Raw genomic sequence first — 27,548 nt, 5'->3', positions numbered from 1 at the left:
CAGCCCCTCCACCTCCACCAACCTGTGCCGTGGGCTCTAATTCTTCTTATCCTGCTCCCTCTTTATCAGTCGCCCTTCTGATATTGTGGTGCGATGATGGGATTTCGTTCTCTGTTGACCAGTTAGTTCTATGAGGAAGCATGCTCAAAAGAGCACTGTAACTTCCACAATTTTGAAACATGGGTAAACTATTACAAGAACAGATACCTTTTAGGCATTGCTTTTTAAACATTATAAATATCACTATTGAAATTTTAAAATATTCTGACTTCCCATATTTGTTCCTGTGTTTGAAGAGAGCACACAGTGAGAGTTTACTGAGTATTTATTAAACTGTGTGCCAGGGACTATGGCAAACTTTACATATGCTGTTTCTTTTAGGTAAATAGTTTGTTTATATTGTTTTTATGACCACCAAACTTGTAAAAATAATATTTGATGCTTTAAATGTACTTGTATGGGAAATGCTAATAATTAGAATTAACCTATGATGAAGCTTATGAAACAAATAATCATCCCTAATCTATCTGTGAATATAAGTATTTTTTTTTTTTGGTTTTTAAGTATGCCTTCAAAACATTAAAACTGTTAATATTCTGGAGGAAGTGTGAAAGATATTCCTTTCCCCAAATTCTTCTGATTTTTCTTGTTTTTGTTCTCAGATGTTAGTTCACATGGGCTTTCCCAACATTTGTAATTTCTTTCAGAATTTAAAACTTTCATCTTTTCTCTCTCTTTTTCCCTGGTCGTCACTTCTACGTGCTAGAGTGTGATTAGATAGTTTTCCTATATTGCCTATGATAGTTTCCATTACTGAATATGAAAGATTTATTTCTAAATTCTTTCTGGTCTCTTCAGATTGTAGGGTTTTTTTGTTTTGTTTTGTTTTGTTTTTTAAAGATTTTATTTTTTTCCTTTTTCTCCCCAAAGCCCCCCAGTACATAGTTGTATATTCTTCATTGTGGGTCCTTCTAGTTGTGGCATATGGGACGCTGCCTCAGCATGGTCTGATGAGCAGTGCCATGTCCGCGCCCAGGATTCGAACCAACGAAACACTGGGCCGCCTGCAGCGGAGCGCGCGAACTTAACCACTGAGCCACGGGGCCAGCCCCTGTAGGGGTTGTTTTTGTTTCCATTTATTGAATGCTGGACACTTTGCTAAGTGCTTTGTGTCTATATCTTATCGTCTCCAATTCATTTGGAAACACCCTCTTTGAATCTTTTTGTTTAAGGAGTGCTATCACAGAAAATGCAATGTTTTTGAAGGACAGCAAGGGTTCCAAAGCTGCCATTAATGTTTTAATAGCTTGTTAAATTTTAGTGCCACAGTAGATAAACAACAACTAGTTCTCCTCCTATTTTGGGGGGGCCAAATTGAGAATCAAGAGATAAAGGGATATGCCTGTGTTATTAGTGACTCCAAAGTCCATTCATTATCCAGCTAAGACCACTCTCCCTGATGCTCTAGGCCAGAACTTGTCCAATAGAACCTTCTGAGTTGATGGAAATGTTCTGTAATCTGCACTGTCCAATACAATAGTCATTAGCCACATGTGACTACTGAACATGTGAAATGTGGCTAGTGTGACTGAGGAACTAAATATTTTATTTTGTTTTAATTAATTTAAATTTAAACAGCACATGTAGCTAGTGGCTGCCATATTGGACAGTGCAGCTCTAGATCAGAGGTTCTCCAACTTTAGCATGTATCAGAATCATGTTAAAACAGATTGCTAGGCCTCACCCCTGGAGTTTCTGGTTTGGAAGATCTGGGTTGGAGCTGAAAATTTGCATTTTTAACAAGTTCCTGGTGATACTGATGTTGCTCATCCAAGAACCACACTTTGAGAAGGACTGTTTTTGACTGAGTGGGATTTTTCTGAGATTTAACAAATACCAGCTGATTCCATTGGGGAAGAATAGAAGTTCCGCATGGTTTACCTGCATCACATGCATTGAAATAATTTTTAAAAATAATTGTTCCACACTGTATAGTGCTCAGAAGAGTAGGCTCCATGCCTTGAGATTATCATTCCATTTATTCTATAGCTGAGGACCAGCCCTATTTTTCTTACCTTTTAAGCAAGTTAGACTTGAAGCTTGGTTGGTTCTTTATTCGTCCAAGTATTAGAAAGGATAGCTCATCCTAAAATAAAGTCAGGTTGACCTGGTCTCTTGATTGCTATAAAAATGTTTTCCATTCTGAGAATTGTTTTGGGAAATAGTTTTAGCCATGAGAACAACTCAGGGATGAATTAAAATACATGCCTAGTGCCCAAAGCCCATAGAATCTTCTGCTGTTTCCAAATAAAGCCTAGGGTGATATGAATAGGTGGGTAGATATTTAAAGATCAAGGACTTTATGTCCTCGTTTGCCTGGGACAGTCCATTTGCCTATTGTACTGGTATAATTATTAATAGCATTCCTTTGTGTTAAAATGAGCAGAGAACAATTTAGTTGATCTAAGCAAATTTTATTTCACACTTCGTGAAGTTCAGAGAACTCTCAAGAGACCAGAGAACTACAAAATAAGGGAAAATGGCTACAAGCAGAAAACAAGGAAGAAGTACTTGGCTTAAGTTGATTGGCTGAGGTTGTGTATCTGACCTTATTTAGAAAGATCAAGGAAAAAGGAAATAACTGTACAGTCCAGAGTTGGCTTGGCTGTTGGAGATTGGCTGTCTGGATATAATGTGTTTCTGGTCAAATGGAGCATTTACGGGAACACAAAAGGTAACTAAGTTGCAGTTTGCTGACATAGCACCATGGGCAGGAGTGGTTCCATCTTGGGACTAGAAATTTATTTTAACACTTGTCTCAAAATGTCCTAATTTGGAGTGATGAATTATATGGTCACCCTACTTAGAAGGGACAAGGAAGAATAGAAGGAGAGAGTCCTACATCCCATGTCAGAATGGCCAAGATACTAATTTACTTTCCTGTGTAGCATCTTTAGCTTTGCTGGGACACTACTCCAAGACACTTCTTTCATTTTTTGAGGTGCTGTTTTTTAACCTTGATATGGTAGATACATCTTTTCTTCCTGCTTAAATATTTTGTTCTTTTTCCATAAATATAAAAAAATGACTTTGCATATCTGGGTTTCAGGAAGTCATTCTTGATTCTGCTCTCCACTATTTGAGAGTCAGTGTTTAGTTAGTATGATTTATTCCACAAATGTCTATAGAAACTTAATTTTTTGTTTTCAACCCTAGATCTCTGTTCCCGTTCCTCTAGCCTGGTGGTCACCCTCTGGCTTCTGCTGGGCAATCTATTTCCTCTGCTGGCTGGATTTCTTCTGTGTGTATGGCACTAGGAATGGAAAAGTGGATTCTCAAGACATTCCTTTGTGTCATGTTCCTCTGAACAAAGCACAAAATCTGGGTGAGTGAGAGCCTATGAAGACGGCGGAAGTGGCATTCCTGACTTCGGCTTGGCAGTGTTGACCACGATCAGAGCGTGAAGCAGAGCTTCCCCACAGTCACTCTTCAGCAGCCCAACAGCCTCAGAGCCTGGAGAGGAGGGAATGCCAAGTTACCAAGTCTCTTTAGTTTTTAAGATACACAACTTTCCTGAAGTTTTCTTTTGAAAAGGAAATAATCAGTGACATTTTCGGAGTGATTACATACCTCAGCATTTTCATTAACCTAAAATGATAAGGAGTTCATCAACACTGCAGTAATTTAAAGAACAGCTAATTATTGCAAGATTGTAAGCTGTGGATCCTGTCCTCAAAAGTATAGATTGTCTTTTGACTTCAAGAAAATAATTGAATTGGGATTTCTACATCACTGTTGTACCTGTTTTGAATTTAATGGCTATACATGGTACCCTAAAATCATTGTTGTCATTGTTCTAAAAAGTTTTTTGTAATTATGTTTTGCTGAATCTTATGATGTAACCATGCTTACCTTTTTCAAACCAGCTGTGTGGCCATTACCCCTGAACCGTTGTGTGCTGGTAGCTCTCTTCCACCTGTGTCTGTGCTTAGTGCTCTTCTGTGCTCAGCTTCCAACTATATTCTCCGTTAAGTTAATAATGACTTGAAAAACTGTGGACGCAGAGAGAGAAAGATTCTCTGCCCTGTAAAGACATTGAAGACATGCAAACAGAAGAAAACCTATTTTATGTTTTTCAGATAATAGTTATGACAACTGTAATCCGACAAAAGCAGAACTATTCCTTTTTGACCAATGGAGATAAAAAGAAATTCTGGTGTAGACAGGTGTGCAGTTACTTTCAAGTGAGCTTAGAAATTGTTACAGAAGAATTTCTACTATCTGAAAATTATTTTGTATATAAGAAGAAGAATATAAGCAAAACAAGATGGTCTGAATTGTTTACTGATAGCAAAGTGTAGGTTTGGTGTAGGGTCTGTCCAGTAGGGTCCACTTTACCACACAACATATGACAGTTCACAGAAGTCAGAAGATTGCCTCTGCTTTAGAAGGAAGCGATGTCCTTTACCTCCTGCATTCGACACTCCTTCTGTTACTACACAGACTCTGGGCCCCAGAAGCGATTCTGCTCTGCTGCCGGAGCTTATACTAACCCCGCTTAGTAATTCCAGTTAGAAATTCTTTAATGATAAGTGATGCACAGTTTTTTCTCTCTAAAGTCCTCTAGCATTATAAACATGGTCCTTGGACAAGCATTTATTCATTCATTCATTCATTCGTGCATTCATTGTTTGGCCCTTTAACTCAGCATATAGTTATTGAGCACTCCATTTAAGAAATTGTGCTAAGTAGCAAGCAGCATAATTAGTGAGGAGTAATTCCAACTGACTGTTTGGCATTGGAGCAAAACTGCAACGCCAGTATAAAGGAAAGTCACCTTTTTCTAATGCATCAATTTAAAATACCTGTTTGCATGTGGTTTTAAGTTGGAGGTATTTACCGTTGTGAAAAGCCGGGAATCTCTAGCATGGCCAACTTCAGCTACAGAGAAGCTAGTAGTAATGGTGTCAGGCCAGTGCTCGGTTTTCCTCCCATGTCATGCAAACTTTAAATTGTGCAAGGTCAGAGAAAAGTGTAGAGTATATTTTTAAAGAAAATTATAAAAATCTAAACTTATATACCTATTGTGATTATGAATCATCTTGTAAAGTTGTATAAAGAATTTCACCAAAAATACTATGGATTAATAATATATTTGAGATTCACAGTGATAGGTTCAATTATATTTTGAACGTTGTGCAGTAATGCCATTTAGGTAGCATTGTTTCCGAGCATGGTGCTTTTTATACTTGAAATATATTTTTTGCTTTATTTTTTATTGATATAAATATATTTGCACTAATGACTTTCTGGAGAAAATATTATAGATGACATTTTTTCTATATATATTTATTAAACTTGGAATCTGGTAGCCCAGTGTTTTCTCTGCACGAATATGAAACTTGATAAAGTATGATGTTAAGAAATCTTGAGTTTCTGAGGGTAGCTGACTGTGCTGGTGTCTTCCTTCCTCTTGACCAAGTCTCGAAAGTGGTTATCACTGATTCTGCATAGTATATTCAGTGAAGATTTAGAGGGCCACTGAACCTGAAAGAAACTTTGAGGCGTGTTTCAGTCACTTAGAATATAGCAATATTCTAAAAACAAAGACTTTTAAAATCCGAGATTTCCGTGCAGAATTGAGTGGGCTAGAATTCAGCTTAGAACTGAAGAACATGAAATAGCCTGAATGTTGGTATCCTGAGGCAGGTGACGCCCTTGAGGTTAACAGGACTAGTTCACTGAGGAAGAGACCAGCAGCCTGCAGCCAGGGTGGAGGTGAGGTGAGCGGAGAGGGAGCCCGGGAAGGGGCTGGTTTGGGGATAGGAGACTGGAGACCCTTTCTGACTCAAAAAGGGTCAAGTGCTTATAAAAACTGACTACCTCAGTTTTCAGTTCAGACTTAGGTTCATTTTGATAGTATTAAGGTCCCAATTGTCAAAATTATCAAGTGAATTTGTCTCTCAGGTTTTCAAGAACAGAATTTACAAGAAGGAAACAAAAGCCATGTCAGCAGACTTGAGCTGGCAGCTTTAGAGACACTGGCTAGCAGTTAGGTCCTCTGAGTAGAGACCCCTCTAATATTCTCCTGGAAAACATCCTTTCCCTTTCTTCTTTCTTAAGGATACTTATTTTTGTTAAGACCAAATAGACATTCTAAAAATGTTATAAATTATGCTTAAAATTAGTTTTAGCCTGATACGTTGGCTTAGAGTTTTATCAATATTTGAAGATAAAACATAAATTAATTAAGTTTAAATAGTTTTAGGAAGATACATAAGTAAGTATACCAGAGACTGCATAAAATTTTATCAACATTCTCTTCAATATTAGAAGACTCCCTGATTAAGACCATCTGTAAAATGACTTGATGCTTTCTCAGAATCTTTCCAGCTCTAATATTCCACGGCTAATACTCCTCCAGAATGGCTAGGTCACCACTGGCTCTGTCTGACCCACCTCCTGGAGGAGGCCAGCTTGCACGTCATGTTCATCGCAGTGTCTTGTGCTCGATGTCTTAGCGCTGTCCATGTTCTTGAACACTGAATGAAGAGAAGAGCCCGTCTCGGAGGGCGCTTGAGTAGCCCTGGCAGGAGGAGGTGGACGTCAGTCACAGCCCCACAGACCCGTTTCATAGTGGGCACCAGTCATTCGAGCCATGTCCTTGCAGCTGGGGAGGACTAACACTTAAACCAAGTCTGCTATTCATCCTGAAGAAAGAACTTACCTGAATGGAAGACCTTCTTTTGGATCCATTTAGTCAGGGTTGGGAAGGGAGTGGTGAATTATTTTCTTTTATGTTTACGTTTTTAATAAATAAAATAGAAGATTTAATAACTAATCTTTATTTATGGTATTGAACTTTAAGTGTAATATACTCCTTAGAAAAATGTAACTTTAATAAAAATGGAAACTAATCTGCATCTTGTCTTAACACCATCAATTTTTTTTAAAACCTGTGGGGAAGGTGAGGTGTTGAATATGAAACATAATTCAGTCTTTATTTTAAATGGAGTAAAATTGTCCTACTTAAAGAATGGGGACAGGTCTTATGTAAAGCTACAGGGAGTAGCCCTCCTCAAATAGTGAAGCAGGAAAGAGAGCAGACTAAAAGAATTCAGGGCAGCCGCCTCAGGCTGAAGATTCTTCCAGTCCCTTTAGTCTATGCCGTGGGCCAGGAGTCTCATCACATGACCCCCCTGGTGCATTCAAATACCATACTTTACGCGGTGGCGTCAAGTAGACTGCGCTGTAGTCGTGGAGAGTGATCCTTGCTCATGACCTGAATGTAGTTTGAGAGAGTGTATCCAGGACGTACCTTTACCATGTGCTGTTAGAGCCATTCTGCCCTGTGGCATGGAGCCAAGCCCTTGGTGAAATTATTGAACGTAGCCTACGTGACCTAATTGCTGAGCTGAGATCTTTGTGGGAAATCTTAATAATAAATTTAGATTTTTTTAAAGCTTTAAATATTTCATATAAGTAGCTAAAACTGTATACAATCAATTACTTAGTTGAATAAACCCAGTATTATTTGCACAGTAAACTGAAGTTAAAACTGTCTACATCTCATATATTACCTTGTCTACACTATGTTTTGGTGTGTTGATAGAATATAGCTTATTTGGTAGATGTTATTATTACATAGGCTTGTCTTTGTCCATAACTTCTCCAGTAGATTTGCTGAAATAGATGGTTCATTTAAATCAGCTTTGTTAGTGTCCCACTAGAATTCATTCTTTAATCTTTGGAAAAAATTGGACATATTTGGAGATAGTAGTCCAAATATGTGATCTGATGTTGTGGTAGACGACAGATACCTTTCCCATTTTATATGTACAGAGATGTTTTTTTTCTACCTGTAGACATTAGTGTATCTTAGATTCAATGCCACTTTAACACTCAGTGCCACTAACAGTCAGTTTTTTGAGTTTCAGCAAAAACTTCAGTGACTTAACAACTGTCTGACATTGTCTTATTTGAAAATCACACTATCTGAACACCCCTGACTTCCTCCCTCCCCATTAGGTCTCTCCTAATGACATTTCCAGAGGGTTATGGGTTGATTGGAAGAGATTTCACAAGTGCGCCCACATAGGAGTGTTCATGAGTATGTATACAGTGAAAGTTTTGATGTATTTGACTCAGGAAAATTTAATGAAAGTGAGATAGCCATGAAGAATAGAGCAAATGTCGCCTGCCTCAGCACATCTTGCCAGTCCAGCCCCAATCCCCAACAGTTGTGCTGCTAATGACAATGTCTGCTCAAAGGAGGGTCTCGCTGATCTAAGATGCTTCAGTTTCTGCCATCCCACTGTCCTTTCATAGGTGGATCTATGTCACTATTCAGGAAGAACTTAATCTATGTGTCTAAACCTTCCATTTAAGGAAATGTTCACAAACGTAGAGCATTCCTGGTTCTTGACCTGAACTCATTGAGACCACATCCCTTCTCAGGGAAAGCACGATCTGTCTCCAACTTTCTTATACTGGGGAATGCCCATTTATTAGATTATTAGATCCTAATCTCTTATTATTTTATGAGAATCATGAATTGATTCTCTAAATCATGATGTCTTTGTGGACTTACTCATTGGAAAAATTGGTCCAGGAATTTGTCTTATACTTTTGATCATATATTTCTCTGTCAGTTTCATAATTAGTGTAGACACAATGGACGTTGATGTTCTACAAATGCTGTGGTGCTTCTTTTCTCAAAGAAGAAAAATCCCTAATATCCCATATATTAAGATTTCGTGGCCGCCTAATCATGCCTTGGGCTAGTGTTCTCAAGACACCACCCCTCATTGCCTTCAATAAGACTTTGGCAGGAAGATGGTGTGGATTTAGATTGCTCTAAGGTTACAGCTCAAATCTTGATTGTAATATATACATCTCACTCATATCTTTGCTGGCATTAGGATTGACCAGTGGAATGGGCTCTTAATTCTAAAAAAATAATTTTATCATCAAATTATTGATTTAAAAGAATATATTTGTTTCCAGTATTCTTATGTATCCAACTTGAACCATAACAGAGGTTAAATAAAACAGGTTATGCCACTGTTCTAAAATGATTTGGTTAGTTGTGAAGCTTTATGCTTACTACTAAGTAAATAAAATGTGTAAAGTCTGGGCTTCTTGCATAGGTTTGACAGAAGAGTGAAGAGGGAACCGGTAAGTGCTATATAAGTTTTAAATAACCCTTAGGGATAAGTATCATCGTAATGGGGAGAAAAAGGAAGAAGTCAAATGTGTGAGGGGAGTCAGTGCTCTGACTGGCCGAGGTGAGTCAGTGGATTGGCCCCAGACCCCCTGTGCCAGCGGTGCACTGTGCCAGATCCCCACAGATAGGAGCTTTTCCCCATTTTTCTCTGACTTATCCTCTCACAGTTATCCCAGCTTCCCTTCACCCCAGGCTGTGGCCACTCCTCCTCCTGCCTCCCCACCACCCGTTCAAAACAGCCCAGTTTTCCCAAGTATCCCGACATATCCACTGGCTCTTGTTGCCTGGGCCGGGAGTGAGGGGTGAGGAGTCCTACCTCTCCATCATTTCTCAAGGATTGATGTGGAGGGAGGGAGCCAGGAGCCCTCACCAACTTACTAATTTGGCAGAAACCAGAAACTCTTCTCCCTCTATAGCCTGCTCCTGCTGTGTTATAATTTCCGTACCACCATTCAATTTCTGAGTTGGGAATGACAGTGCCCGGTGTGGCTGCCTGTGCACCACGGCCCAGGAGGCATGGTGGTAGAAATGAGCAGGCTAGAGTCTGTTGAGCTGAAGAACACAGCGGGTCAGCTCCAGGGTGGGCAGGCACCTGCCTGGGTGCGGCCATCAGATGCTAAAAATAAACCAAAAGCATAGATACAGAAACAACTGTAGTCCAGAGGCAGAAACAGATAGTGAAGGTGAGCCTAAGTACGGGAAGAATGAAGGCCTAGGCATGGGGTATGAAGAAGATAGTCAAAAGTGAGGGAAACAGAAGGGCCAGAGGAACAAGAGTGTGCACGGAGAATGACCAGACCACGTCCTGCTGGATGGGGTGGGGGTGGGGGGTGGCTGCCTTTCCTTCTTGACTCCCAGGTTTAAGTGCACTGGGAGTGTCTTCTGACACTTAGCACAGTGGAGATACTCACTGAATCTAGTGATTTAACACTGGAAAAGTATTTGTTGAGTACTTAGTATATTCAATGTGTATTTAGCACCAACTCTGTCAGGCACTCTACTGGGCCATGGGAACACAAGAAACTGACAGACGTGGTCTTTGTCCTGGAGCCAGTGAAGGAGGGGACAATTAAACAAGCACTTACAGTAAGTACAGACTTGAATTAATGGGATAAAATGTATAGCATGCTGATGAGAACTAGTGGAGAGAGCGAGGCTGAAGATATGAGACTGAGATGCCCAGTACAGCCAGGCTCTGAGAAGATTAAGGCTGGGACCAGAGCCTGGGGCAAGACCCGCCCCATCCACTGTGAGATAGGACACGGAGGGAAGCAGGAGCACATTTGTTAGGTTTGGCGGCTGGAAGCTGATTTCCTGGCTCTGGAAGCAAAGTCACCATTGTCTGTCATGAATGGGGTTTGAGATCTGAAGAGCACTGAAAGTTTAAGCTTTTGCAAAAAGAGGTTTTGGTGGTAACTGTTCTGGGTTCATTTTCCCTGGAAGACACTTAGTGCCCTTTCAGTCCATAGATTCGAGTCTTCTTTTATTTCAAATAAGTTCTTTTGAATTTTATCTTTATTTCCTGTTTTAAATTTTCCTCTTTAGGAATGCCAATTATGTATAAGCTTATCTTCAATTACTGTAACTTTCTTTAATCCTTAATTCTTTCTTTCATTGTCTTTTTCTCATTTCTGCCCATTGTGTCCTTTGTGGTATTTTCAGCAGTGTCTATTGACCCCTCTGCTCTTTTCATTTTTGCTCTTGTTGGGGACAGGAATTGGCCACCCCAAGATATGTCTCTTTGGCATGAGGATTATTTTAGGCTGGTTACTTTTAATAAACTGCAGATAGGAAAGGAGGCTCTGAGGAGTAGAATTTACTTACCCTTTGTTAAGAGACATTTACATTGTAAAGGAAATCTCCATCTGTAAAGGCGTCTCCCTCTCTGTACCAGGAAGAATTGGGGCAGGTGACCTTATCTCTAGAAACTCTTAATCAATGCCAAAGGCAAGGACTTAAATCTGCATTTGTTCACTGTACTTGTGTGGTAATCTCCCATGATCTACTCCCCCTCCACCCCCAACATCCTCCTTTGTCTTTAGCTGAAGATGATATTTAAGGTCGGGGCTTCAGCCGTTTTGGCTAGCACAGCTTGCCTGAGCCTCTCCCATGTATACATGTTATAAAACTTTGTTTAATTTTCTCCTGTTATTCTGTCCCATGTGAATTTAATTTGTTCTCCAGTCAGAAGAACCCACAGCAGGTAGAGGAAATGTCTTCCTCCCCTACACTCTCTTTTCTGTGTTTTTACTTTTCTGTGGTGTATCTTTCCTGAGCCCGCAGCTGCTTCTCCACATCCACAAAGCTGATGATTAGACACTGGAACTCTGGGTATGGCTGAAGCTGCCTCTAAACACTTAGGTCTCCAGAATCTTGGTTGCTAATAGCAACAGCAGCAGAAAGATGGGCTCTGCTTCACATCTGCCTTCTAAATATTGTGAGAGTGCATCTAACTGACAGAACCTAATTGACATCCAGAATCCTAGCTGCAAGAGAGTCTCAGGCATGTGGTTTTAAGCTTTACACCGTCTACAAACAGAAGGAAGGAGGGCTGGAGGTGGAGTCAGCTAACCCCCAGTATCTACCACGGTCTTCTATTTTGCAAATTCTTTGTACACATTTGTCATTTGTTAGATGGAAGTTTTGAATTTTTAAATAATATGCTCTGGTTTTTGTCTTTGGTGTTATGTTTAGAAGACCTTCTCACCCCTAATATATATTTTTTTCACTTTCTTTCTTTGGAAAGACTGAACACAAGAATAGAAATATTTTATCATTCTACCACTCTTAAAATATTATATAAAAAAAAAGTAAAAATGTTACTGAGCAAGGGCTCACCACCCAATACGCACAGAAGCCCACAGCGTGGCACAGCGGTCTTTGAAAGAAGGAAGGCTTTGTTGCATAATCAATTGGCAGGAAGACAGAAGGACAAGCTTGCAAATCTGTCTCCTTCGTCCAAGGTATGGCGTAAGGTTTAAGGGATCAGGGAGGGCCCGCCAGTATGCAGAAGCACTGGCAGGATGAGTTTCAATTGGCAGATCAAAACTTTCTCTTCTGTGCATGCTCCTGGCTGGCTCACCACCCCCTGAAAAATAGCTTTAACATCCTGTTGTGAAGATAGGGTCAGTTATGGGAGGTTACTGGGAAAAGCACAGTAAACAAGGGTAAAGTTGTTATGTAGATTTAAGTCCTTGCCTTCTCCATCGATAAGAGTTTCTAGAGATTTAGAGTCATCCTCCCCTTCCTGGCACAGAGAGGGAGGCACTCCTACAAATGAAGATTTCTCTTATAAGTGTAAATTTCTTTTACAAAAGGGAAACTTCCACTAGGTTTTAAGAGCTTTTCCTGTATCTGCTAGTTTTTAAACAATCATCAGCTCAAAATAGCCCTCATGCCAAAGAGACATGTTTTGGAGAAGCAAATTCTGTTCCTGGTCCTGTGGTTACAAAAATACTCCTACTTCCTCTGGCCCTCCATTTCTATCCCTCTAGAGGTAACCTAGAGGGCCCCAGCTTGGTACATATCCTTTCAGACTTTACTATTATATCCACACATAAATATAGGATTAGGTATACAATATTAAAAATGAAAATGGTATCACATGACACATACTGTTTGGTACCTTGTATTTATTGCTTACAGGTTCAGCACAGTCATCTTTCCAAGTCAGTAATCTTAGATTTACCTCATAGTTTGTATACTTCTTTATGGATATGACATCATCTATTGAGCCTCTCCCCTACTGATGGACATTTATGTTATTTCCAGTATAATTATTCACGTATATCTTATTCTGGTTCTTTTAATTTTTACATTTTATTCTTTAACTCAGCAGGAATTAATTTTGATGTTTAGCCTGTGGAAGGATTCAGACTTCAATTTTTCCAAGTAGTTCAAGTCTAGTGTCATTTACTAAACCAGCAGGAACAGATTTGTTGTTGTTTTGTTTTGTTTTTTTTTGAGAAATATTAGCCCTGCACTAACATCTGCTGCCAACTCTCCTCTTTTTGCTGAGGAAGACTGGCCCTGAGCTAACATCCCTGCCCATCTTCCTCTACTTTATATGTGGGACGCCTACCACAGCATGGCTTGCTAAACAGTGGGTAGGTCCGCACCTGGCAAACCCTGGGCCACTGAAGCCGAATGTGCGAACTTAACCACTGCACCACGGGGCTGGCCCCAGGAACAGATTTTTGAAGGGCCAAGGAAGACATTTCCCTGGAAAAGAAAGCAAAGTGGCTCAGTGCCAAAAAGAATTCAAACACAAAAATCCGAAACTCACTTCTTCCCAGAAACTATCCCTCCTCTCTCCAGGTTCACATAGACCTTTCTCATCACTAAAAAGACAGTGTGGCTTCAACTCAACAAAAACAACTCAAACAACCTGATCAAAAAATGGGCAGAGGAGAGGAACAGACATTTCTCCAAAGAAGACATATGGATGGCCAATAGGCACATGAAAAGATGCTCATCATCACTGATCATCAGGGAAATGCAAATCAAAACTACACTAAGATATCACCTTACACCTATTAGAATGGCAAAAATAACCAAAACAAAAAGTAACAAGTGTTGGAGAGGTTGTGGAGAAAAAGGATGCCTCATACACTGCTGGTGGGAATGCAAACTGGTGCAGCCACTATGGAAAGCAGTATGGAGATTTCTCAAAAAATTAAAAATAGAAATACCGTATGACCCAGCCATCCCACTACTGGGTATCTATCCGAAAAACTTGAAATCAGCAATTCCAAAAGTCCCATGCACCCCTATGTTCACTGCAGCATTATTCACAGTAGCCAAGACGTGGAAGCAACCTAAGTGCCCATCAGCTGATGATTGGATAAAGAAGATATGGTATATATATACAATGGGATATTACTCAGCCATAAAAAAGAATAAAATCATCCCATTCACAACAACACGGATGGACCTTGAGGAAATTATCTTAAGTGAAATAAGCCAGATAGAGAAGGACAATCTCTGTATGACTCCACTCATATGAGGAATTTAAACATGTGGACAAAGAGAACAGATTAGTGGCTGTCAAGGGAAAGGCGGGGTGGGGGGTGGGCACAGAGGGTGAAGGGGTGCACCTACAACACGACTGACAAACAATAATGTACAACTGAAATTTCACAAGATTGTAACCTATCATAAACTCAATAAAAAAAAAAAAAAGACAGTGTGCCTTTCAGATTGGCCTCATCCTATGGGGCTGCATGCTTCAGCTCTGCCCTGGCTCCCCGTATTAGTGGTTAAGTGGGTTAAAGGGCTGACCCTGTGAATTACCCCCTGCCACGTACTGGGTGGTTTTTCAGGCCTGCTCTGAATGCCTAGCTGACTTCCCCTCATGGCATATTTGGTAAACAGCGACAAACAAAGAAAACCTGAAAAGGAAAGAAGACAGTTTGAACACACCATCCACCAACGCAGAGGAGACTGTGTGTGTGAAGCAATGTGTATGTGAATTTTGGGAGTCAACAGAAGGTGCTAAATAAGAGCAAAGCCTTTGGCAGCAGAGAGATCTGGGTTCCAACACTACTGGCTTTGAGACCTGGGTAAATTGTACAGTCTGTGACTCAGAGTCCTTATGAAACTGGGGGCCGACTTACTTTAACTATACTCCGTTGTCTGTCTGTGGCTGTAGCTGGATAATGCATTACTAAAGCCCGCCCTGTAGATAACATCTCTGGCTCTTGGGTCACCATGGCAACGGGTGCTTAAGTTCTTCAGGAACTGAGAGTGGACTCGTTGTCCAGTTCAGGCTGCTTAAGACCACCAACCCATTAACTGGGCCTGTGCGGATGACTGATAGGTGACCCTTTGACGCGATGGGGCCAAAAACGCCACCCTCAGATCATGCTAATGCCACCATTTTGTGAACGTGCGTCCTATGAAGAGCCATGAAGCTTGACTACGCTTTTGCAGATCATCAGTTACCGCACTTCTCTTCACCTCCAGTCATTTATTCACACACTTCAGACTATGCTGCCCTCTTTTCCTATAAACATCCCTAATCCCTATTTTCTTTTTTGTTTGAGGAAGATTAGCCTGGAGCTAACATCTGTCACCAGTCTTCCTCTTTTTGCTGAGGAAGACTGGCCCTGAGCTAACATCCATGCCCATCTTCTTCTACTTTATATATGAGACACCTGCCACAGCATGGCTTGACAAGTGGTGAATAGGTCCACACCTGGGATCCGAACTGGCAAACACCAGGCTGCTGAAGCAGAACATGCAAACTTAACCACTGCACCACCTGGCTGGCCCAGCCTAATCCCCATTTTTGGAGAAGCGAATTTGAAATTTGTTCTCCCATTTCCTTACTTGGCTGTCTTGTGAATAAACCCTTTCTCTGCTGCAAACTGGTCACCATGGTGATCGGCATTTCATGCGGCAGACGGAATGAACCTGGTTTGGTAACATTTATCTATAAAATGAAAATTATAAATGCTCAATAAATTGTAGGTCTAAAAAAATTATCTTTCTCTCAATGGAGTTAATAGCCTCCATTCTAAAATAGAGAAAATGTTCATTAAAGATTTATTAGTCAGGGGCCAGCCCCGTGCCCGAGTGATGAAGTTTGTGCACTCCACTTCAGCAGCCCAGCATTTCACTGGTTTGGATCCTGGGCACGGACCTAGCACCTCTCATCATACCATGCTGCGGTGGTGTCCCATTTGTTCAACTAGAAGGACCCACAACTAGAATATACAACTATGAACTCGGGGGCTTTGGGAAGAAGAAGAAGAAGAAAAAAAAAAAAGAAGATTGGCAACAGATGTTAGCTCAGGGACAATCTTTAAAAAAAAGATTTATTAGTCAGTGTTCACTTACAGGAAGCAGAATCCACTTTCTTAAGCTGAGGGTGATTTAATACAGGAATGAGGTGTTTACAATACACTTGGAAAGGCTGGAGGAGAGGGTTCTGTGCTGGTCCTGTGAGAATGTCTTCCAGAATAAACCTGTAGAGCTTGCCGCCAGGGGAGCTGCTGTCTCCTCCACGAGGAGAGGAAGAGGAGACTCAGGAAGCTGCTCCTGCAACTGCAGCAACTTTCTCCTGACTTACGCCCTCAACGCTGGTGCCCAGGCTCTTGAATATTGCTGGAGGAAGCCTCACGTCTCCATGATGTGCTTCTTGCAGGAAACGGCCGCGCAGCAAGAAGAAGCCCTCTGCCTCGCCTCTGCCTTCCTGGCCTGAGGGAATCTAGATGGCGGAGCCAAATTCATACGCAGAACCTTCACTGTAAGGACGTCCATCAGCAAATGACCTCAGATCAAAACCACAGGAAAGAGCTTTCCGTCCTGTAGCCAAATTGAAATTGTGGGGTTTAGTGCATTCAGAAATTTATATGCAAATATGGGCTACCGTGTACATATGTAATAAGGTTGTAGTAATTAATAGTTAAATACTTAGAAGCACTATTAGAACAGGGGGAGGGAGCAGGCCCTTACTCCCCATTTGAGCCCATACCTGGACGAATTCGGCTCCACCTCAAGTCTCAGCCCAGGCATCACGTCTTCCAGAAAGCCTTCCCTTGGCCTTCGCTCTCCATGCCTCGGTGTGGGAGGGGGCTTCTCCTTCTCTGCTCCCGTGAAGAGTATGGTAATTAAATGTTTGGTAGTTTGTCTTCCTCTCTGTGCTGTGAGCAATACTGAAGGCGGGTGGCTGTCATTCTTTTCTCCGCAGCATATGGAGAGGTGGCCAATACACATTTCAGTTATTGAAAGAGAGCATTCTCCTTTATCCCTATGAACGTAAAGAGAGCTTCGCTTCTTCCTTCCGTCCATGGTCCTGGCAGAGGTGGAGCCTGCAGATCCAGCTCTTGGAGGAGTCTGAGGTTGGTGTTGAGACTGCCTGTCTTTGGTCAAGGCATACTGTGGCCCAGTCGGCCAAGATATGCAAACCATCGTCACTATGAAGTATGCACTGGTTTTCTCATTACTTGGTATTCAAGAGACACTTCTCCCCAGTGCTCTGCACCCCCATGGCATCATGGAAACAGATCACAAATATCTGCAGCTGGCAAAATGTCTCCCCAATACAATTTCCATAAAAATGTATGAGTGACTAGAAAATACATTAAATTTTCCATTAAGTGAGTGTCCTCTCTAATTTGGCTGAGAGCCCATGCTGAATTTCATGGCTAAGCCAAACACCTCCACCAAGGGACACAACTGTGGTCCTCTTAACCTATCCAGAGACTCAGTTTTCACTAGGACCTTCCTCCTCTGGAGGCTGTCACCTTTCTCGACACAAAAGGTGTTCAGCCACAAGCCTACTTTGCACACCACCCTGTACCCCCGCCCCAACCAGTGTGAAGCGATGATAAAGTCAGTCACACCACAGCTCTCTAGGAAAGTGGAAAAGAACCACTGGCTCCCTGGAGAACACTCTGGTAAAAGCATTGAGTCCCAGCAGAGGACAGCCCAGGGTATCGGTCAATTCAACCTGTGGGGTCTCAACATTCTAGAACCCACCATGGCAGAAAAGATAAATAGGGAGAAGGGAGAGAAAACCAAGAAGATGAGGAAGTAGAAGGCGTACATGGCTCTTACGAAACTAAGTCAAACAAGGGAGGAGATGTGAATAGGAATTCTGGTGGGTTCTTCTAGGGAGGAGGAAAGGGGAAGTGGGCGGAGTGATGGCTATAAAGATTTGGGGATTTCAGGGAAGTCCTCAAAAGCCATTTAATCTCAGAGCCACACTTTCCATGAAAATGAAAGTTATTTCCCCCCAAATATAAAAATAGAGTGCTCATTGTAAAAATTTAAACAATTAAGGAAAGAATAAAGGAAAGAAAAACTTCACCACTCTAAAAAGTCACTGTTAATTTGCCGAATATCCCTCTGCATATTTGTATCTATGTGTACACATCCACACACATGTATGCATATACACACCCCCACAACTTTATATAATGAGGTCATGGGATCCTATTTTTGTCAACTACTTTTAAAATTTTTTAAGTTTTTATTTTATTGTTATGTTTAATAGTTTTGCTCAAAAAGGGCATATCGATGTAGTTTAAAAGTTTTATTACATTTAATGAAAAAAATAAGTACTAAGCTTTCCAAATGTACATGATTTGATCTATTTTCATTCACACACAATTTACATATAAATATATTGGAACTTTATCCTATACCTTAAAAACATAACAAAAGACATCTTCACTTTCAAGTAAAATTTTCATTGATAGTATAGAATTAAAAGTGTGCCTACTATTCATAAAATGCATAGAAGAGACAGTATTCATAGAGTACGCCTGGGAAATGATTCAAACCGACTATGGCCTTAGATAGCCACAAATGGACCAAGATTTTACAAAACTCCAGCCTATTTGGAATTTCCTTAAAAAAAGCAGTATATATCTCGTTTATTGAACAGAGGTAGTCAGCCCTTTTCAACAAAACTATCACATTCCCACCTAGAAAGATATGATTTGTTGCCATTAGAGGCAGGTATTACTGTGAAAGCAAGAAATGGTATATTCCTGGTTATGCTGTACCCAGTGTGGGAAGAAGTGCATTCTAAGTCAATTAAAGACAATATAACCCATGCACGTGAAAGAATATTGCAACATCGCAATCTATTACAACTCACTCAAATTCCAATTGCAACATTAGATGGAGAGAAGGGGGAATATTTCTAGTCAACTAATCTAATATAAACCCTGATCATATTTCTTCAGAAGTAGATGTTATTTCTGATTGTATTTCAGAAGACAAACAGGTAAGACATTCCACCTTGCATAGCCAAATAAATTTGGAAATTTCACTCATCTATGCAAGGGACAATATATTTCTCAATCAAGTTAAGACATTGTCTCAACTGAGGATCTGAGTATTGATTTTTCTCTAGAAATGAAGTGCAGCAGACACACACATTAACACAGTTTCATGTAATGGGGTCATGACAACGCATTTTTATCATCTTTGTCCTTCATTAAATATATCATGGACATGTTTTCTTGATATTGTACATAATCAACATCATAATTTTTAATGACTGCACTGTGGGCATTGTACCAGATTGGCATAATTTATTTTACCGCCTCCGTATTGATGGATATGTAGGTTGTTTCTGCTGGGAACGTCCTCATACATATACGTTTTTCACATTTCTCTGATTATCTATCTCCTTAGGATAAATTCTTTTTTTGTTTTTTAAAGATGGGCACCCGAGCTAACAGCTGTTGCCAATCTTCTTCTTATTTTTTCTCCCCAAATCCCCCCAGTGAATAGCTGTATATTTTAGTTGTGGGTCCTTCTAGTTGTGGCATGTGGGACGCCGCCTCAGCCTGGCCTGATGAGCAGTGCCATGTCCGCGCCCAGGATCCAAACCGGTGAAACCCTGAGCCGCGCAGGCGGAGCGCACGAACTTAACCATTCGGCCACAGGGCCAGCCCCTCCTTAGGATAAATTCTTAGAAGTGCAATTACTGAAACAAAATCATAAATCCTATTAAAATATGAATACAGGGGAAAATGGAGAGATTGCTTATCGGGTACAGAGTTTCAGTTTGAGATGACAGAAAAAGTTCTGGAGATGGATGGTGCTGAGTGAATGTACTCAACACCACGGAACTGCACACTTAAAAGGCTTGAATGGTAAACTTTATGTATACCCTACCGCAACAAAAACAAACAGTGAAACTGAACGTGAATTCATACAGGCAACCTGCCCTCTAGTGGAGTCGATTTCTTATTTTCTCCACACAATCACCAACATTGGATGTTATTTAAAATTTTCTTTGCCAAATAATAGGTGATTTGCTCTATTGATTTGCGATTCTTTCACTGCCTATGAGATTGACCTTTTTCATATGTTTGTTCATCACCTGTATTTCTTCTTCTAACACTTGCATGTTCAGCTCCTTTGACCGTTTTCCAGTAGAGTCATTTGTCTTTTTCTTACTGATTTGCAGGTGCACTGCATGTATTAGGAATAGGAACCCCTTGCCTGTCACTGACGTTTGCTTTCAGAGCTTCCCTCTTCCAGGAGCTCCTCAGCCCTGCCCGAATGTCCCCAACACCCCTCTCTGCTTCACCTCTGCACCCCAGAGTTCCACTGCGCCACAGCCTTTTACCACAGTGAGTTCAAGGTAGGGAGTTTGGATCCGTTTCTTAAAGACCTTCCCTTTCTCCTTGCTTATACACCCGAGAGAAGATCGTGGAAAATCAAAGTAAATTTGGGGTGGGATTAATAATCTCCGCTTCTCTGTGTCCTCCCTCCTTCCCAACCTCACATTTCCTGGCTTTCCAGACCAGCCTTCCCGTGTACCTCCAGGTGGAAACGTCCCTTCCTGACTTCAGAAATAGAATCATAAAGAGACAAATCCAGAGCTTAGGCCCGGAGGTTCATGTTGGGTGGGTGAGAGGAAGTCGGGAGGGCACTTGCTTCTCACCCCATTGCTGGCGAGTAGCCTCATCTGGAAAAGGATAGTTTACCGATCTCAGAGGGATGCGAAAGGAAGAAAAGATTGAGATGATGTATGTGAAACACCTCGCACAGGGTCTGGCATATAATAGCTGTTACTGTCACTACTGTGTTATCCCTGAGATGACGATGCTGACGTTGGGGATGCCCCTCACTATCTCGCCAGGCCATTGAAAATGAGACACGCAAGAAGAGAAAGAGCCTGAGTAATAAAGCAGACAATCAAAAATTACCCAGGCACATGTACACCCAGACACCCTCACTTTGGGGATTTTGTTCTCTATAGCGCACTTCTGAGTAGGATACAGGATGAGTACGTTATCAGACACTTCCGGAACACACAGTCAGGACGACAAGATTACTGTTCACCTTCCCCATGGCTCCCGACGCCTCCCCGCTCCTTCATCCCTCAGTCGCTCTGGGATGACTCTCTCAGGCAGTCGTCCTTTCGCTTTCCTTGCCTTTGTGGACTTGTACTTTTCTCACCTCCGTGCAGTGGTCTCTGCTTGGGTTTTGCTTTTCTCTTCATACATTCTGTGTTTGCGTGTGCGCCCGCTCTTTCCATGTTCACTGCCCCCCACACATACACACACCCCGTTTCCCTTCCCCTCTCATCTCTCTTCCTACAGATCTCTGTCTGGGATCTTATTTCACTCAAGTAAGCGTCTAAGCTTTTGCTTTTCATATTCGCTCCCTTCTTCTTCATTGGTTCTTACCTAACAAAATGATCCCTTAATGGAGGTCTGCTCAGAAGTCTAGCGCCTGAACTTGGTACTTGGTGCTCGTTCTTCTTGCCTCTAGGTCGGGCTTTCTGTCTTCCCCCTTCGGGCTCTGTCTTCTTCCTCCCTATCTCTGTCTCTGTCTCTGTCTCTCTCCCTGACATACATGTCTTTCTCACTTTCTCACTCATTAATCACTCCTGCTTAATTTCCCACGTACATTTTTTTATCTTTCTCAAAGAATGAACATACTGAAAAATATATGTTTTTACATATTAAAACTGTTCCATAATTTAAAAAATATATTTATTTCAAAAAAGGTATCTGCCTAGTTTTACATCTTGAAACCAAAAGTCGTTATTCTCTTTTTCTCACCCAACATTATGGTCATAAATATTTTTCCACGTTATTAGTCTTTATGAGGATTCTTTATGACAGTTATTTAAAAGTAGTTATTTTCTCCCACCTCCTTTCTGGAGCTACCAAAGAGAAATGTCTATCCCCATCTGTCTCCTGTACTCCATGGTCAGCAAATACTTTCCTCTTTATTCTCTTCCTGAAACTGCAAGGAATGCACTGGTATGATGGGAGAAAGCTTATGCTATTTTTAAAGGGTGTTTTTTTTCCATTTTTTTTTCCTGAGGAAGATTCACCCTGAGTGAACATCTGTGCCAATCTTCCTCTATTTTGTATGTGGGTTGCCGCCAAAGCATGATCACCAACGAGTGGTATAGGTCTGCGCCTGGAAACTGAACCCAGGCCACTGAAATGGAGCACACCACTAGGCCCCAGTGCCAGCCCCCATAAGTTTTTTTTTTTAATTACATATAAAAGAAATTCACTAAAGGCTGTGTGTTATTCTCGATTGGATCTTGGAACACAAAAAGAATATTAAAGGGGAAACTGGTGAAATCTGAACACAGTCTGTAGGTTAGTGAATAATAATTTAGTCAATTAACCAATGTTAGCTTCTTAGTTTTGACAAATGTACCATGGTTATGTGAGATGTCTCAGTAAAGGGAATATATGGGATTTGTCTGTACTATCTTTGCAACTCTTCTGTACATTTGAGGTTATTTTAAAATAAAAGGTTAAAAATAAAAGAAAATCATACTTGTAGAAAATTTGTAAGATACATAAAAATATAAAGAAAAAAATTACGCTCATAAAAATAAATGGAACATTTTGCATATCTATTTCACATGTAAAGTACCCAGTTCAGCATCTGACATATTGTATACACTTAATGAAGTCAAGATCCTTTCCATTTAAGGCCATATTCCATGGAGAATTGGGTAAAATGTGTTATTCTATGACTTAACTAAAAATCAAGAAAGGGCTGGGCAATGGAAAGCTTCACCTGGACCCAAGATCTTGGCTGCTTTTCTCCTTTCCCCCTGCTTTCCTTCTTTGCCATTTCCTAACGCCTAACCTCCTTCTCAGAGGGAAGAAAAACTAGTTAATTTGGAAGCTTTCCACAGAGCAGTTATTGCCAGTCAGGGCCTTGTTACCATCACCTCTGCACCCTCGTGGCGATGTCGCCCCCGTCAGTGCGTTTGCTTTAATGCCCAGCTTCTCATGGATCAGACTGGACACCAGTGTCATGACACCAGAGTTCTCAAAAACTTCCCCATGAAAAGGGAAGCAGATGCCAGTATTAGAGGAAGGACCGGGGTGTTACATAGTCCAAAATTACTACAGAGGAGAGAAAAGATTGAAGGGGCAGAACAACCTACGCCTGGGAAGGTGGCACCACATCCGCTCACCGTGAAGGCAAGGGACGTGGACTGCCTTTCTCATCCCCTCTGTGCCATCAGCCTCCTCCATCCTGACTCCCCCACTTCTCTACATTAGGTCCCATGGTCCCTCATTTCAGCCTACTCCAGTGGGTCTCAAAATGTGGTCCTTGGATCAGCTGCACTCATTAGAAATTGCACATTCTTGCTACCCCCCAGCCCTGGACCAATAAATTCAAAAACTCTAGGGATGGGGCCCTACAATCTGTGTGCTAATGAGTCCTCTATGTGACGCTGTTGCAAACGCAATTTTGCAAACCACTGCCGTAAACTCTCTCGTGCTGCTTACCAGCATCCACCTGGTAAAACCCCAACTCTGGAGGAACCCGATTATCCAGGCCTTGCTTGCACCGGGGCAGCTGAGCCCTGCTGAAGAAAAGTACTCAGCTGGGTATTATTGGTGTCGTTACCCTCACAGTCACTATCCTCAACTGGGTTCTGCCCAGCAATCTCACCTTTCTCTAGTCACTTACTCTCCCACTCTTAGGGTTGCCAGAATTAGCAAACAAAACCCAAAAAACAGGATGCCCCGTCAAATTTGAATTCCAGATGAACACACACCAGGAAATTATTTATCTGACACTTTCATTTGACTGAGCATCCTGTATTTTTATTTGCTAAATCTGGCAACCCTAACTAGGAGGTATTTATAGTCAGAGGCAGGCAGTTGGGAAGAGAAGCTGCATCTGAAGTGGGAAGAAAGCAAGCACAAACTGGCGCACTAGGATGCAATGAAATTGTGTCATTCCTGTTGCCTCTGACTTTCACGGTACTGACGTCCCGCAGAAGCTGGGACCCTTCATCAGATTGCTAAACACACGTGCCTAGCCCAGAAGCCAGAGATGCTGGAGGAGGAGCCGGGGGAAGATGAGGGCAGTTGTAGGCCTGGCTGCTGCCTCACACCAGTAAGGTGAGCCAGCAAATAAATGACAATGTGCGAGAGCTACAAAATGGCCGTTGCCTCACTTCAGCCCACAGTCTCCCACAAGAATGTCTCATGGACCAGCCTAACCTGAAACACACAGGGAAAAGAATTTTGGGAAAAGTAACGGAACCTAGCCAAGGTGACACATTACAATCCACCATACTCATTCTCCATTTTAAAAAGAGGCTTGATGTCAAGTGCCAGGGACAAATGAATAATTTACACAGGAAGAAATAGCTAACCTTTGTGGAATGCTTACTACTTAAGCACTCCTCATATATAAATATGCTTTACATACATTTTACTCACATAGACATATGAATATGACCCACTACAAACATGATCTCATTCAGTCCTTGTAACAATGCCACAAAGTTGCTATCATTAACATGTCATCGACAAAGAAACTAAGGGTAGAAAGGTGGAGACATTTTCTCATGAACACGCAACAAGCAAGGGGCAAAGCTACAGTTTGAAGCCAGGTCTCTCTAAAGCCCGTGTCCCTAACCACTAAGTTCTGGGCTACCCGACCTCCCAGCAAACTGTAGACTTTATTTCATAAACACTAAATCTGCACTCAGGCTACAGACCGCCTGGGAAACCTTTACGTGCCAGTGCTCCTCAGTGATTCACAGTTGACACCACTGGTTTGGGAACACGTTCTTGAGGCTTTCGTCACACTCCCTGAGAACTCACCTGAGTTGGAATCCCAGCCATTTCACTTAGTGTTTGGGTGGCGCTCGGCAAGTTACTTAACCTTTATTGGCCTCATCCTCCTCATGAGGGCAGTAATTTCTACCATACAAAATTGTGAAGATTAGATATTAACACCAGAAAAACATCTGGCACAGCCCGGTCATCCTGGCACTCCACAAAGGGGAGTTTCTCCCTTCCTCAATGGGTTAGCTACCACCGTCTACATCTAGGCTGAAGACTTTCCAGACTATACCTTGGGTCCTAATCTCTTACTCTCTCTCCAGGTCTGTATTTCCTGTTTCCCACTAGGAAACATAGCCAACCCCAAGTCATCTTGCATCTGAAGCACTATGCCCAGGTTTTCAACACCACCAATGCCATCCTCAGTACCATCTTGCCAATCTACAAGCTCACTTCCTTAAAATCACTTAAAATCATTTCTCTTTCCCTCTGCCTTGTTCAGACATTATATATGCAGCATAACTACTCTTTCCCAAGAGAAAAACACTTTCAATTCCTACTGCCATATTTTAAAAAGTATATTGGCAAGCTTGAGTGAATCAGAGCAGAATGATCAGGATGATGGGGGCCTGGAAACTGGCATCCTAGAATGAACATATGTATAGAGGAAATAGGGAGTTTTCTCCTCTAGAACAGATGCCTAAGGGTTGTCATTGGAAAGAGATGGTCCCTTCTCTGTGGGTTTCAAAGTGCAGACTTGATCCATAGGAAAGGAATTTCTGCTGAACCTAAGGAGATTTTGAGGATTCGAGTTTCGGCTAGCAGGGTGAGGTACAGCCGTTTGGGGTCCTCTGTCTCCGTCTCATCCACTTGCTCCTTCCATTCTCATTCCTGCTGGGAGGAGAAGGATTTCAGCAGAAAAACATGTCCCCTTCTCTAAGAATCTTAAAGAAACAGCTTGCGAAACATCGAGCACACGCATACCAGGTGTTGAATGGCCCCGGACCCACTGGAAGCATTTGCTACCCATTTTGGATCTATTGGAAATCTGGCTTCCCAGCACCAGTGACGTGAAACCTAAGGCTACTGATGGCGAAGAAGAGTTCATAATCCTCCAAGCCGACCAGGGACCTGAACTCGTCATCTTACCTTAAATAATGGTGTACTTCTTTGGTGTATCTAGTGCTTTCATTTTCAGCTTGGAGAGCCCCGGTTTCAGATCATTTGGGTCCTTATTTAGTTTGCTTCTAACCAAGGTAATCAATATTAGCAAGACAGAGGCTTGTCTTTTAAACGGCCCTTCTGCTCTTAAGAATGTGAGGATCAGGACACAGGGACTTGGTAGTTTCAGACACCAGGGATCGCTGGGCCCTGCTGGCCTGGACGCAGAGGGTTGGGGGAGGATGCAGCTGGGCGGGCTCCTGAGGGTGGACATGGGGAGAAGGGTAGAAAAAGAAGGATGGAGGACAAGGAAGAGTTGCCTACCCATCCAAGAGGAAACTGCACAGGAACAGAGAAATACTTTGCTCCGTCCTCCAGACTCTGTGTTCACTCAGTCCACAGATGAAGGGTCATGGGAACAGAAGTCCACAGGGCTGTTGGGCTCTGGAAATGCTCAGACTGAAGAGAAAGTTGAACTGCTTGATGGCTGACATGCCAGCGTCGGAGCAGCGTGCCTGCGCTCTGATCCGGGTGCCACCGCTCGCCATCTGCGACCTCAGGCAGCTGCTCAACCTCGGTTGCGTCATCTCTAAACTGGACTATAATGTCCATGGGACTCTGGATGGGGATTAAAGGACTTGGATTTAAAGCGATCAGAACACCTAATATGAAGGTAGCCCTCAAAAATGTAAGCAGTCATTTTCTGTAGGTGGGAAGTTGGCCCAAGGTGGCTTCCTCCACCTCAGGGTGAAGAGGCCTTCACCCTCTGAGATATTTTTGTTAATCTTGTGATTTTTTTTCCCCTTCGCCTCACTTCATGGGTCTGCCCTTTTCTATCCATTTCTATAGCTATTCCCCTGGCCCAGAGTTATATCCTTGTGCTTGCTGGGATAAAACAAAAGGACAGCTTCCTACTGGCCCCAATTTTGGTGGCTCTTCATTGTCCCCACATGGCTCTTTTAAAAACCAGCCATTCCTCTTGTCTGTATTCAGCTCCTTCGACTCCTTTACTGTGTGATTCTGCACAACAGTGAAGAAGATATCAAAGACCCAAAGCAAGACAGGGTGGCTGAGCTCCCACCCCAGCCTCCTGATGCCAGTCGATGCTCACAGCTGACTCACCAGGTAGGTGAACATCTCTCCTGGGCCGGCCTGTGCTCCCACCCCCTGCAAGGACCGCCAGGAAGCAAGGTTCTCCTGAATTCTCCAGCCTCTATCTTTTGGTTCAGGCCAGAGTGAAACCTGGGAGCCCCTGAACTCCAGACAAACGTCTTGAGAAACGGCTCTCTCTGCCCCGCCTCCAGGTCAGCCCTCCAAATGATACTTCATCCTGACCTCCGCCAACTGCCGTCTGCCTGTTTTCTGGACAGTTTCCTCAGTTGCATTCAGTTTCCTTCTCTCAAATAGGCATGCAATTTACACAGCAAGTCCTGATTGGCAGGAGACAGGGCGGGTGCATCAAGCAGCCTCCTAGGGCAAGTTCGCGCACGTCTGAACCCAACTTGAAAGGCTGTGCCTCCTCTGCACGCCTGCCCCAGCCCCCTGCTCTCCGAACTACGCCAATCAGCAGTGCCTCATTCTCTTAACATCAGTTTGAACATGTCCCATCTCAGCTTCAA

General features: G+C 42.2%; 1 protein-coding gene and 1 long non-coding RNA gene across 4 annotated transcripts in view; one reads left to right on the top strand and one right to left on the bottom strand.

The window, feature by feature from the left end:
• LMLN (leishmanolysin like peptidase) overlaps nucleotides 1-6,923 on the top strand; it is a 75,083-nt gene extending 68,160 nt beyond the window's left edge. For both annotated transcript variants that reach the window (XM_044771414.2, XM_044771411.2), the window contains exon 17: nucleotides 3,217-6,923. In XM_044771414.2, the coding sequence (XP_044627349.1) occupies nucleotides 3,217-3,317 (101 nt within the window). In that variant the 3' untranslated portion in view covers nucleotides 3,318-6,923. The remainder of the gene's footprint in view (nucleotides 1-3,216) is intronic.
• LOC123286045 (uncharacterized) lies at nucleotides 3,378-27,282 on the bottom strand. Of its 2 annotated transcripts, XR_011503200.1 has the most exons (4): nucleotides 27,052-27,282; nucleotides 26,254-26,547; nucleotides 3,913-4,084; nucleotides 3,378-3,513 (listed from the first exon to the last, which is right to left on the bottom strand). It is a non-coding gene; the product is annotated as an uncharacterized lncRNA (long non-coding RNA). The 2 variants fall into 2 exon arrangements; XR_006528251.2 differs by lacking the exons at nucleotides 3,378-3,513; nucleotides 3,913-4,084 and adding an exon at nucleotides 24,458-25,659.
• Nucleotides 27,283-27,548: the final 266 nt, after the last annotated feature.

This window comes from Equus asinus, chromosome 5 (assembly GCF_041296235.1).
Source record: "Equus asinus isolate D_3611 breed Donkey chromosome 5, EquAss-T2T_v2, whole genome shotgun sequence".
NCBI classification, from domain to species: domain Eukaryota; kingdom Metazoa; phylum Chordata; class Mammalia; order Perissodactyla; family Equidae; genus Equus; species Equus asinus.
Note: the sequence above shows the minus strand (reverse complement) of the source record. Positions and strands in the feature narration are given on the sequence as shown.